Source organism: Centruroides sculpturatus, unplaced genomic scaffold, assembly GCF_000671375.1.
Source record: "Centruroides sculpturatus isolate CEXI.00-Female unplaced genomic scaffold, Cexi_2.0 scaffold149, whole genome shotgun sequence".
NCBI classification, from domain to species: Eukaryota; Metazoa; Arthropoda; class Arachnida; order Scorpiones; family Buthidae; genus Centruroides; species Centruroides sculpturatus.
Window position 1 is genome coordinate 515,346 of NW_019384406.1, and position 14,683 is coordinate 530,028.

The 14,683-nt window shown below is 32.1% G+C and overlaps 1 protein-coding gene across 6 annotated transcripts in view; it reads right to left on the reverse strand.

Moving 5' to 3' along the window:
- Window positions 1–14,683, reverse strand: part of LOC111618864 (mesoderm induction early response protein 1-like) — a 159,711-nt gene that overhangs the window by 112,846 nt on the left and 32,182 nt on the right. For 5 of the 6 annotated variants that reach the window (XM_023360471.1, XM_023360474.1, XM_023360477.1 and 2 more), the window contains one exon: window positions 8,243–8,267. The exons of the other annotated variant lie outside the window; for it this stretch is intronic. In XM_023360471.1, coding sequence (XP_023216239.1) covers window positions 8,243–8,267 — 25 coding nt within the window. The remainder of the gene's footprint in view (window positions 1–8,242; window positions 8,268–14,683) is intronic. 6 annotated transcript variants of the gene reach the window in all.

The following is a 14,683-nucleotide window of genomic DNA, read 5'->3' on the forward strand; positions in this document are numbered from 1 at the left end:
AGCGCCACGCTACGGAGAGTTTAGGCGAGTAAGTTGTTTACTATCGTCTGTACAGTATGTAAATTAGGTACCGTAAGTCTAATACAGTACTGTAATTTTATACATTTCTTGTGAAAGAAACATTTCTTATTCAACGGTGATAAAAATTATTTATATTAATGATGTCTCAAAGTTCAATGAAGTTTTCACAGAAAAATAACATCAGAAATCGCGGCCATAGTTTGGTGCACTGGTCCGCGACAAAAACAAGCTTAAGCAATGGCAACGTCAAACGGTGCACACTCAGTAAGTAATCCTACAATTTTTTGTTTATAGCATAGTTTATACGGATTATTCCCAAAAAATTATACGTGTTTTGGAAATGTTAAGTTGAATTAGAATCGATTAATTTTATGGAAGAAAACCTTTCAAACAGCCATAGTCTGTAAACTTCACACGTGTCGAGCTGTGATTGGCTCACATATTTAAGGATTCCTACAACGCAAAATTCATATCTCCGCGTTATAGGGGGTCTACTGTATTTTTGACTTAATTTCATTTTTAAGAATAGTGTATTTAATTTAATAGTACTTTCATTATAAACTTCAACATAAACCATATATTTAGAAAATGTAATGAAATATTTTAAATTTATTTTTGTAACAGTAAATAAATTAAAAACAATTATAATAATAATCAGCTGTAAAAAATAAAGCTATTCAGTATATACTAAGTTAGAAAACAAAGCATATGTTTAAATTAAAGAAAGTTAAAAATATCTTTAAAATGAAGAATTATAATTACAACAGAAAATGAAATAACAACTAAAATTTGAAATATAAAATTATACTATGTTTATAACAATTGATATTTTTAAAAGATCTGTTTTATTATTTTAAAATTATTTTTAATTCTACATTTAAGAGACTTACTTAATCTCGTATACAGAAAAATGTGATTAAACTTCATAAACTAAAAAATTTAAATATCACATGTTTAAGTGATATCATAATGAGTTGAGTCATAAGTAATATTGTTTTTATAGTTTTTTCCATGCTATAGCATAAAACTTATGTAGCTCAAGTAATAATTTTTTAATTGCTTAATGATTTCAATAATGATTTTCAAACTGTTTTTATTTTTTAAAAAGTTAAATTATTAGTGTCAATCAAAATGAGCTCAGAATAATATTTAAGGCATCTGTTATGTGAATTGAAAAACAACATAGCAATTATAGCAGCAAACAATATATGCAGTATGTATGGCAGTGAACACTTGAAGAAAATGTCAGTGTTAGTTCAAAAAATTTAAGGATGGGACTTCACTCTCTCAACCTGGATGACCTTCTGGCTTAGAAAATGCTGAAATTGTTGCAGTAGTGGAGGCTTTCCCAAAACTATATAGATGAAAAAATTCCAGAAAAAATTGAAGTGTCCCAATCAACAGCAGTTAGGCAGTTGCATCTAAGAAAGATAAACAAGTATGGGATATGGATTCCATTTGACTTCAATGAATAGAATCATCTAGATCAATTATCCATATGTTATCAACTTCTTAACAAACCCTATTTTTGTACAGAATAACAACAAGGATGAGAAATGGGTATTATATGCTAATGTCATTCATAAACAACAATGATTATCCAGAAGCACATTGGAATGTGTTTTAAATAAATATCTGCTGATTTTTATATGGTACCAAAATATTTTTAGACTGATGAAAAATGTCATGTCTAATGAAAGACAATGCATATTAAATAATGTTTTCTATGTAAATAAGATCCATTAAAATTTATAAAAAAACAGCATTACTTATGATTCAACCCAATAATTAAAACTCGTCGTAGATTGCAGTGTGTTTACCAATAATTAAAATTTTTTAATAATTATTGAATATTATAAGTAGATAAAAAGCATTTAATGAGGAAACTACTGATAAACTTCCAAAAATTATTTTGAGTAATTAATAAACAGTTGACTGCAATCAATAGCAATTAATGTAAAAATTTATTGTAGAACTAAAAGAAAAACATGATACATTAACACATTCATAATTCATTTATGTTAAATCTTCATGTGTTAAACAATATAACTGAAAAAGTTTGTTATTTAATGTTTTTATATTTACATGTCCTTTATACATATAGAAATAACAACAACGAAATAAAAACAATCCGAACACACAATGTATTGTTTAGATAATTTTTCCCTAAAAATACAGAGAGTATAAGTTAATACAGTTTACCTAAAAATCTTAATCAAAATTAAACTAAGAAAAAAAATGTAAAACAAATACAGTAGACCCCCTATAATGCGGGTTCCTATAATGCGGCGAAAAAATTGCAACAGTATTCGTATAAAGACGCTAAAAGGGATGTGTAAAATGCGGTAAAACGTCATCGCCAACTCGTGTCGCGACAGGATTGGTTGAATCTGGACCAATAGTAGACGAGCAGCCAAACTACTTACACACTACGGAGAGTTTAGATGGGTAAGTTGAGTTTACTATCATCTGTACAGTATTATATATAAATTAGGTACTGTATATATAATTATATATTAACTTAATTTATTTTAATTTTATTATAATTATATATATATACTTTCCGCGTCCAGCACTATGCTATCGAGAGTTTAGGCGAGTAAGTTGAATTTACTATTGTCTGTACAGTATGTAAATTAGGTACTGTAAGTCTAATACAGCACTGTAATTTTATACATTTCTTGTGAAAGAAACATTTCTTCTTCTTCAACGGCCATAAAAATTATTTCTATTAATGATGTCTCCAAAGTTAAACGAATTTTTCGCAGAAAAATAACTTATCAGAAATCGCGGCCGCTGTTTGGTGCGCTGCTCCGCGACAAAAACAAGCTTAAGCAATGGCGACATCGAATGGTGCACACTCAATAAGTAATCCTACAATTTTTTCTTTATAGAATAGTTTATATGGATTATTCCCAAAAAATTATACGTATTTTGGAAATATTGAGTCAAATTAGTCTAGAATCGATTAATTTTATGAAAGAAAACCTTTCAAACAGCCATAGTCCGTAAACTTCACATGTGTTGGGCTGTGATTGGCTCATGTATTTAAGGATTCCTACAATGCAAAATTCTTATAAAGCAGAACGTATCTACCGCGTTATAGGGGGTCTACTGTAAATTATTATTAAAATATGAAATTAAGATCTTTATGCAATCACAAAAAAACTTTTCAGAAACTGGTACAGATATCAATATACATCAAGCATAGAAACCATAAAATACTTCCACTAACACTTTATATAATGCATAATTTGAAACACCTGTACATTCTATAAATCAAATGTCAGTTTATATAGACTAAGACTTGAAGCAGACCTATTAAGAAGACCAAAAACATTTGAATATTAAATGAAAGTATTGCTGGAAAGATTCTATGGTTTCTTCTTGCCATATAAATTATGTAATCAATACCAATCAGAAAATTAAATGCACTTCATGACAAATGTTGATCTAGTGTAATGTTATAAAATAACATACTCTGCCTTGCAGCATTAAAACTAGCATTTTATTCAAAGTTGCAAGTACTTTTGATAGTTTAAAACTAACCTCTTCAGGCTTGATTTAATTAGACTCAAACTGAACAAGATTTTTCATATTTAAATAATATTGGAACATAATAAACAACATTTATTAAAAATGTTCCAGTTGCACACCCATGAAATGTGAGAAATTTGAAACTTAATAATAAAGATTATAAATTATTAAAAATAAGAGTTAATAAATGTTATGTTAATAATAAAAATAAAATGCACTTTTTATATCAATCTATGCTCTATGAGTTTAGTCAATTATACAACGTGATCCACAGTTTGGGAATGTTGAAGGTAGGTTATATTAATTAAACTAATATTTGTATAAAATTTAAAATATTAAATAACTTTCAATCCAAGCAAACATTAGCAAAAACAATAGCTTAGTACAATGGTATATACAGTAGAGCCTCGATTATCCGACCTAATTGGGGACTGGGGTTGGTCGGATAATTGAAAGGGCGGATAACCGAAAAGTATGAAAAAATCTATTATTAGTGTAGTATATTATTATATCCCATGTAATTAGTATATTAGTATATCGCTATTAACCTACTTTGCGTTGAATTTTCATCGATGTTAAGCCTAACAAAAATTTTTTAAAATAATAATCATCGCTATTGTATTGTTAAAAATTAGAAAAATTAAGCTTCGTTTAAATACTGGCTCCCTTTCATGGTGGATCCAGTGTTGCCAGCTAAAACACGTAAAAATAATATTAAAGTAGCCAAGACATAGCCAAATATTGTAGCGCCACATCAATAGCGGACATTTGAAATTTGCCGACTAGGACGGTCGGTTAACCGAGGGGTCGGTTGATAGGGGGTCGGATAATCGAGGCTCTACTGTATATGAAATATGCTCTTATGTATTGTCCTCACTAATACATATTTTAAGATATCTCTAAGGTTGCCAACTTTCAGAGTAACAAATTCCAAACACAGTGTCAAAAAACACCAACGGACCATTCATAAATCATGGTGACAAATATGGAACAAATTTGTCCCCTCCCCAGGGACATTTATGGACAATAAAGACTCCCTGAAAACCTTGTGGACATGCTTTCAATCCAACCTAATTATTAATTATTATTGAAAAACTTGCAATGAATCAAAAAACATTACAAAAGGCCTAACATACTGTACATAACAATAACATATACAACAAAAATTAAAATAACAAAATTAATATAAGTAGAATCTTTTAATATTTTTCCAAATGGTTAGAAGTGGAACTGAGTCATCCTTAATGATACTAAATATACAAATTTCTGGAAAAAATAAAAATAAAAGTTAAATTAATTGATAATAATATTAAATTTTAATGTCTGCATGGATAAGTACTTCCTCCCCCATCATGGACAAGTGTGAACAAGTATAAAAACTCATCCCCCCTCTCTCTCATCTCATTGTCCACAAGGTTTATGAATGACCTCCAACTTGAAAATAGTGAGGAGCAAGAGAAAACCTCCCTTTCTAACGTCAGATGGCTGATGCAATTAAAGTTTCATTCTTTTGCTCTAAGGAACTTTGAATTAAATCCAAGTGAACAACCTCAAGAATTCTTCATGGATGGTCCACCCTCTCTCACCACTTTGTCACCCTCCAAGTGAGCCAGGCCAAACTTACAATGGGTATGCTTAAAACAGGCCTTTTCAGTGCTCACAGGACACAAACAAAGCTAAAAAATCCAGCAATTAATTGCATAACTTTCCTGGCTAAACTTTAAAATTGTGTGCGTGCCATCTGATATGAGATTTTATTTAAAAATCTTTTTATATTATTGATTACTATAAAATGGGAAAAAGCTTAATTGTGAGGACAGAGATGTGTTTTATAAAAAAATTGCAAATGCTAATAACAAGTAAAATCTTTATTAAGTCTGACCCCACTCATGATATGACAAATGACACCCCTCTTTCTTCCCACCATGTTGACCTTTAACCACCAAAATTTACTAGCAACAATCTCCCTAATATACAAACCTCTCAGCAAAATTTCAAAATTTTTAACAAAAGGAACAGAAGCTATTAAGCTTCAAAATGGGTAAACAAAATGTTAGTGTGCATATGATAAAATATGCACACTAACATCCATACTAAAAAAAAGCCACAATTTTTTTTTGCATTTCTTGATGTTTCAAGGTCCCAAGTTCAAAAATGTAAAAATCTTGGGGAGTCATTTTTCAACTGATCACCATAGTTTCTCTCTGTTATAGATAACAACTGGTAAAGTAAAAATAAAATAAAAAATCTAGTAGGAATAAAAATAATTCAGATTACAATTAGGGGTGCCAACTTTTCATGAAAAATGGATGAGCTCAAACAAACACATACAATTTCTTAGTAATTTTTCAGAACATTTCCAAACAAACAGTTTGTTTTCTTGACAATTTTTAAAAAGTAATAAAAATTCTAAACAGTTGACAATGCTAAATGCTTCATGTATATTAAGATCAGCATTACACATCCAATGCATAACTATTTCAAATACACATAACTTGCAGATTATCTGTCCAAAATTAGGGGAATAGAAAACATGTTTCTTTTTCTTTGATTTAATATTCATTTAATTCAGTAACATCTTTAACTCAGGAAGTTAAATATTTACTGTATTAAATACATTAAAACAATAAGTTCCGCTAAAATACTATGTATAATATACTTCCTTAAATATATAAATTAAATATATTTATATATTAATTTATTGTTATTATAATGACTGCCAAAAATAAAGAAATTCAATTATAGCTATCCGTCAACCAAAGCTGAATATTATCAGGCTAGAAACAGCTATAATACTAATAATTTAATAGACAATTTGGTATTAGAGTTAGGCGTTAGGTGCCATCTCTTGGTAAATTTATTAATTATAAATTAATTAAATAATTATTTAGAATTACTGGAAGAATCAGCCCAAAGCGGGACTCAAACCCACAACTCCTGCTTACCGTGCAGATGTGTTGCCAATTACGCTAACCAGACCTTTGGTCAGATCTCCTCTTCCAGCATAAATAAGCTAACAATTAGTGATGTAACGAATATTCGGTTACTATTCGGTATTCGGCCTATTTTTCGATATTCGGCCAAATACCGAATATTTAATCACTATTCGGCCGAATACCGAATACCTAAAAACAGGAGTAAGAAATAACAAAAACACAGTAAATTAATCATTTTGGTATTTAGATTTAATGTTATCAGGTTAGTGTTGTTCGTTTATATTTATTTATAACTTATAACATGCACAAAATAAAAAAGAACATAATATTAGTCACTTGTATTCACAATTTATAATTACAAAGATCAGCACACGTACACACCTATTCGTTCGAGAATCGTCGCACATCTGAGGGTCTGACCCTGCCTATCCTTCTTTTTAAGCGCTCGTCTTTGTTCTTTCCTTTCTCTTTCCTCTATCGCTCTAGTCCATGTATGCCTATGCATACACCATAATACACCCTCATGATACTTTCAATTCGCCACTTTTCTGTCGTCGATTTTCCATTTTACAATTACGTGCCTTGTGATAACGGAGAAAAGAGCCAGATAAGACATCGGTTACATCACAGTTATGATTTCACAGATTTGAAACAGCTTGGTAGCCCGAACGACCCCAGGCTTTAGCCCGTGCACGCTAAGTGACTTTCATTACAAGCATTTAACTTTCTGAAGTCTATGACAACAATTGTTTGGCATTCACAGCCGTGAATTTCGCGCCAATAAGCTGCCTCGACTTGTTCTAGGCAGTTTATTGAGTTGATAACATAATCGACTTGTTCGATTATGTTATCAACTCAATAAACTGCCTAGAACTTCGATTATGTTATCAACTCAATTTCATATTTATTTTCACTTTGCAGTCCTTCTCTGTTTTTCCGTTATTTACATGTGTAAGTCATTTCATTGTTATCCACATTTAATATCATCACTTATCACATACTGCCATGACGCTCTTGTCTGTCCGCTTCAACTGTCAAGAATTAACGCGATTGGCGAAGCGTAGTGACAGTGGGCCAATAGAGAACAGGGTCTTTGCCATAATGCGGTTTGCGCACCAATTTTTGTACGTGCGTTAATCAAGCCGAATAGTTTTGCCGAATATTCGGCTATTTGGCCACGCTCCTGGCCGAATATTCGGTATTCAGCCTGAGGCCGAATATACTATTTGTTACAACACTAATAACAATATAACCATCGATGGTTATTACCATCGTTAGCTTGAGTTGTGGGTTTGAGTCCCGCTTTGGGCTGATTCTTTTCTTCCAGTAATTCTAAATAATTATTTAATTAATTTATAATTATTAAATTTATCAAGAGATGGCACCTAATGCCTAACTCTAATGCCAAATTGTCTATTAAATTATCAGTATTATAGCCATTTCTAGCCCAATAATATTCGGCTTTGGTTGATGGATAGCTATAATCATATCGGGTATAGTAAAGTTGTTTGATTAGTTAAACTCAATTATACAATTAAAAGAATCCTTACTAAAAAGAAATTTATCTATTTCATTTCTCATACTGATAGATTTTCAGTGCATCAACAATACATTCTCTTTTCATTTAGGATGATTATGATTTGAATTTTTTTAAAACATAATAATATCCAATTCAATGGTTAGATTAATATGCAATAGTAATAATAAGAAAGTAGCTTAATAAATATTTAAAAAAAACAGAAACTCACCAGCACTTGATTCACTGGCACTCGGCTAAAAAAATTTACACATTATTTCTTAATTTATAAACAAACTTAAAATAAATAACCTTAATCTATTATTCATATGAAAAGTATTAATTACCATAAATTATTTAATAAATTAATTTATAATTGGAACCAAATAAGTTTTTTCAATCAGAATGACATTCTTTTAAAATTAAAGAATTATAAAAAATTTGATTTAATAATACAGAAACATTTTTCATACATATAAAATTCACCTAGTGAAATAACTGTGGAAAATACAGTATAATTCAAATATCTTTACAAATTTATTTTTACTTCATAGAAGTTACATAGAAGTTTTCTAGAATACTATAATGAAACAAGCATTTATTTATTGTGACATCATCACAATGCTGGCTGCAATTTTTAATCACATTTTTTAAATTAATTTAATTTAAAATATATGCTCTCCACTTCAAATTAGTAATGTCTTTCCCTTGTACATCATACTCTTCCTGTTAGAAATACTCATGCCAGTCATTCATCTAACTCCTTTCAGAGAAAATTTTCAAATTGAAATAACCTGACTTCCAGTTTGTATCAAAAGTTTGTATATTTGTATATATCAGGGTCTTCTGCTCCTAATCTTTTCATATCTGGTCTCAGCTTTCATCTATCTAACTCAGTTCTTGAGATTAATTAATGAAAGACAGATAGATAGATGACAGTGAAAATTTATAGGTTTACAATTTTTTCAAATTGCAGCCCAACTATTAGGAAGTGATATTATATTTAATTTATTTATAAATTGTTTTATAATTTTATTATACAAATTTTTAATGTTAATTCATTGATAAATTATTTTGCTTAATTGGCTCGATTTTGTGTTTCCTTATCTAAATTAAATTAGATAAATAAACTTTGAATCTTACACAATATTAAGTCAATTAAACAAAGTTACATTTTGTAATAACATGTTTAAACCAGAAGCATGTTATAGATTTATTATAATCACTTAGAACTTCATTTTATTTTGCTTGTCATTTTCTGTCTAAAATAATCTGTGTATGCATGAAGCAGAAAACATTCATAAGTATCGCATGATAATTTAAAATGTCAAAATGTTTTGTTCAAAAACCAAAATTAATAACATAAATGATAATTTATTATAGTAAAATATGTGCTCACTTCTTTAGCAATTTTCTAAACAAGTGAGCACATATTTTACTATAATAAATTATCATTGTAGTAAATAAACATTCATCATAAGACCATTAATGCTTACAAAAATCTTTACCAGTGTTATAAAGTACTTAAAATATGATATTATGCAATATAACCATCTCTAGTTTAACTAACTTATATTAATAAAACCTGAGTGCACTTTGTATGATAAAATTAGAAATCCTCACAAAATATAATCATTCTTTTTTAGGAAGTTCTGTTTTTACCTATTGTAATTTCAGGTAGATAACCTCAAGGGTTTTTGTGCTTGAAAGTTGTTTTGACAGCAGGTTCAGATTGTCTTCCAATATAAACTCATAATTACAAACTCATGAGAAGCTTTTTTATTGTCTGAAGTCACCAAGAGCTTCTTTAGAAAAATTAAAAAAACCTTTTCATGTCAAAGACACCAGTCATCACAATTTTTCCAAAACCACTAAGACAGTTGCACATGGTATTGCTTTTAGTTCTTGCCCATTCATTTTCTGAGCATCAATCTACACTTTAATTATTATGTTGAGTTTAGTGGGTTATACTCGGTTGACATCGATGGCTGTTTACTTTGCTGGACCAGTCAAGGCATAGAAACCAAAACAAAACTAAAATTAAGTAAGTGTGTCAATGTCTGTGCCTGTATTCAGGAATTTCCTAACAATATGGCATGTATTCAATATAGTGGCTTTCTGTAGTGTGATGTATCTATTTCTATTCAATTGTAATGTTCCCAGGCTTTTGTGTAGTGTGTGTGATATCACACCTGTACAGGAGAGAACAACAGGTACAATAAGCACCCTATCCATCCTCCACACATGCCTTATTTCCTGGGTGAGTTCTGTGTACTTGCTAATTTTTTCAGTGAATGTATTTTGTATATTGTGAGTGTTTAGAATGATATGTCTATAATGTATGTAATTTTATTGTGTTTGTCAATGAGTGTGATGTCTGGTCTGTTGTGGTAAATTGTTTTATCTGTGATCATGGCTCTGTCGTAGTACATTTTGCACGTTGTTTTCCAATACTGTCTGTGGAATGTATTTGTAGTATGGTACGTCAATGTCTACCAAGTTGTGTTTCTTTGCAAGCTCTTGGTGTATTATATTTGCTACTTCATTATACCTGTGTAAATAATCTGTCTGTGCCAAGAGCTTGCAACCAGAAGTAATGTGTTGTATGCTTTCTGGCATGAGTGACATTTTCTACATGTGTCATTTGTGAGTGTTGTATCTTTGAATAGGTGTTTTCTATACTTTTTAGTATTTATGAGCTGCTCCTAATGGCAATCATGAACTCTTCTGTCTCCCCAAAGAGGCATCCCTGAGCTAACCAGCTGTTTGATGCAGTTTTGTCAACAAAATCCTGGGCCAGGTCGTAGGGATGCCTGCCATGGAGTGCCTTTTGAGCCCACGATTGCTTAATGGTGTCTATGCCCTTTATATGTTGTGTCGTGTCCACATGATGTGAGTTTAATGGTGTGTTATTTGAGTCTGCTGAGTGATGTTTCTTGTTTTTGTAGAAAAACTCTCACAATGTCTGTATTTGTTTGTAGTGAAGGTTTACTATGTCAATCAGGCCATGTCTGCCATCTTTATGTGGAAGGGTTAATCTTTCTGTGGCGGATTTAGGATGATGTTGTTTATGCTTAGTAAGTGTTGTTCTTGTTTTCCTTTAGAGTTGCTCAAGATCTGTGTGAGTCCAACGTATAACTCGAAAAGAGTATGTGAGTACTGGGATGACATATGTGTTTATTGCTTTAACTGTGTTCTGAGAATAGCATTTAACCTACTTTGGTATTCTTTAATTAATCTTTGCTTTATTTCTATATGCTCTATTAGTATTTGGCCTGTTGGAATCCTACATAATTTAGAATTCATCCTTTTCCATGAATTCAATAATATCTTCATTTCCAAATGCAAAATTGCCTTTCTTTGAGACCCCTTTTTATATATGAAGTGTTTGCATTTGTCTAGGCCAAATTCCATTTGTATGTCCTTGGAATATGAATGTGTGATTTGTAGGAGTTGATGAAGTTGTTTTTGTGTGGATGCATAAAGTTTTATGTCATCCATGTACATGAGATGTGACAGCGTAAACTGTGTTGTTTTTTCGTGTCTGATATTGTAGCCGTATTGCGTGTTGTTTAACATGTTGGATAATGGGTTCAGGGCTAGGCAGAACCAGAGAGGACTCAAGGAATCTCCTTGAAAAATTCCTCACCTAATGAATATTTGGTTTGTTTGTATGAAAGTATTATGAATCCTGAGATTTAGTGCTGTTCCCGAGTGCTGCATAATGTTTTGGAAGAATGCAATGAGTGATGGATGTATTTTGTAGATGTGTAGAATATGAAGCAGCCAACCTTGTGAACATTGGCAAATGCTTTTCTGTAGTCTATATATTCCATGCCATGCCATGTGTATGTTTCTGTGTTGTTTTTGTGCTTGCCATAGAATGACTGAATCTATGAGTAACTGTTCTTTGCATCCCCTGTTCTGTAAGAATGTCATCTTATTCAACATGTTTGTATATTTTGTTTGTGATACGGTATGTCAATAATTTGTAGAGTGTTGGAAGACATCTAATTGGTCTGTATTATGTGGGGTGTGTGATATTGTTGTTTTTAGGTTTCATGTAAGTGATGCCCTGAATAAGAAATTTTGGCATGTCTTGTGGATTGATGATTATGCGTGTTAGGTATTTAGTTAGCTCCTAGTGCAGTGATGTAAACTATTTGTACCAGAAACTGTGAATGTTGTCTATACTGTACCAGGTGTCTTCCAGTTGTGTGTTCTGTTAACAGTGTATTGGATGTCGTGTATGTTTATTTCAGCACAGGGCATACTTGGTATGTTATGCAAGTTTCTGTTCTTCTCCTTGATCCAGCCTGCATCAGCATTGTGTGTGACAGCACTGGACCAAAGAGAAGATGAATATGTTGTGAGTTCTTCTTCTGTTGGTGTGCTTTGTATCAGTGTTTGTTTTGGTACTAATTTGTCTGTAAAAGTTTTTTCGTTGTTTGTAAATAACTTATTTTGTTGTTTTCATAGTGTACATGTTTTATACCATTTGAGTCTACGTGCGTTGGCTGCGAGTTTCTGTTTTAGTGTATCGATGTATTCTGTAATGTGTGTGTTGTGATGTTCATGTTTTGTGTGTGTTTTGATTTTCTTGAAAATGTTTTTGAGTTGTTTCTTTAATTTGGGTGCTATGTTGTTTTTAGTGTATTGTGTCAGCCTGCCTAATTGCTGTCTAATGTCATTTATTTGTGTTTCTATCCTTCTCTGATAGGCAGGCTTGTGATAGAATTGTGTTTTGTGTGTATCTGGCTGCAATTGTATTTTCAGTCAATGGTGTATCACTACTGTGATTGCCCCAGAATAAACTAATGTATGAATGTCTAAGAGTGTAAAAATTGAATGAATGTAGTGTGTTTGTAAGTGAGTGTTTACATAATTTAGTGTTTTTCCTACTACCTTAGAATTACTCATCTTTACCACAACACCGGAGAATAGTAATATAATTACCTCTTTCTAACCTGTTACCGGTGTGTCTACTAACTCTTAACGATCCAAAACGAATCAAAACTAACGTTTTCGAACCCTTAACCGGTTCTTCTTCAGGTTTTTTCGAATCTCTGATGGAAAATGCAGCTCGTAAAAACTTTAAATTCGAAATATGTAAGTTCGAATGCACGTTTCCCGTTTCCGTCGTTGTATGTCATGCGCAGTCGACTCCAAACGGGCTATCATAAATTACTATTCATAAACGCTAGCCACGCTGTTGATAACGTAATCTCTTCTTTATAATTGATGCATTGATTATCCTTAAGGTTAGCCAAATATATGCTGGCCGCCTCTAGCCATCTGATATGGTGTACGTGCCGTGCGGTGCGGATAATTCTTGCTTTCTTAAATTCGGGTTCTATATCTGGATCGGAAGCATATACTGCTAGGGTCGTCGTGTTCCTTTGTTTCTGAATATCCGCAGCGTGTTCTTTGAGGTAATTATATTACCTTAGAATTGTTGATTTTTGGTATTTGCAGTCTTTGTGTGGGATCTGTACCTGTATATGTAGTGAGTGTTTCCTGAAATAAAAGTGAGAGTATATTAACTAAATCTATGTCTATGTTATCAGTGGTGGATGAGGAAGTTTCTGTAGTATCATTAGTGGTAGTTGTTTTGTGTGCACTGTAATCAGTGCTTGTTGCTGAATTATCCTAACAGGTTACGTGATCTTCATTAATGTTAAATGTTTCTGTATGTTGATGTATTTGATCAGCAACCTGTTGTTTGATAAGTTCAAGTGTTGTTTTTGGGATAAGGTTGTTGTGTATAATTGTTCTTTTTTGATCCCCTTTGTTCAGTGACAGTGAAATGAGGACATTATTGTGTGAATCTATGGTGTAGTTGTTGTCTGTATGCTGTCATGTTTGTTTTGAGTCTTGTGATGGTGTAGTAAGTACAGATGATAAACTCGTTCATTTCTATTGTCCATTTCATCCATTGGTGTAGTTTTCCAGCCTTTGTGGTATGTGGATGCCACAGAAACAAAAGGACTAGGTTGGTTCCTCATTTCTGTTGAGGGGATTGCAGTAGCCATGCTTGGGCTGGCACTACTTTTGCCACCAGTAACCAAGGGAGACTCTGGCCTATTTTTCAAACGCAAACCTCAGCCTAACCCATGAAGGCTGGCCTTGTTAACATAGGCAAAGTCTGAGCCAGTATCACACTTAGATCTGGTTACTACCATGATAAATATCTCCACAGAATGTGGGTGTGTGGTCACTCTTAGCTTCACTTCTTACCATAGACCTTATTGGCATGAGTGTCCCTATCAGGAGCTTGTGCTCCAGCCTGCAATGCCCTCTGGATCAGTAAAATTACTGGACTCTCTCATCATGACCAGGTGATGACCATGGAAGAGTTATTATTATTATTATTATGTGTTGGGTTTAGTGGGATATACTCGGTACACACCGGTGGCTGTGTACTATGCCGGACCAGAGTCAAGGCATAGCAACCAAAACAAAACTAAAATTAAATATGTGTGTCAGTGTCTGTATTAAGGAATTTCCTGACAATATGGCATGTATTCAATATAGTGGCCTTCTGTAGTGTGATGCATGTATTTCTACTCAATTGTAATGTTCCCAGGCTTTTGTGTAGCGTGTGTGGTATCACACCTGTACAGGAGAGAACAACAGGTACAATAAGCACCCTATCCATCCTCCACAGATGCCT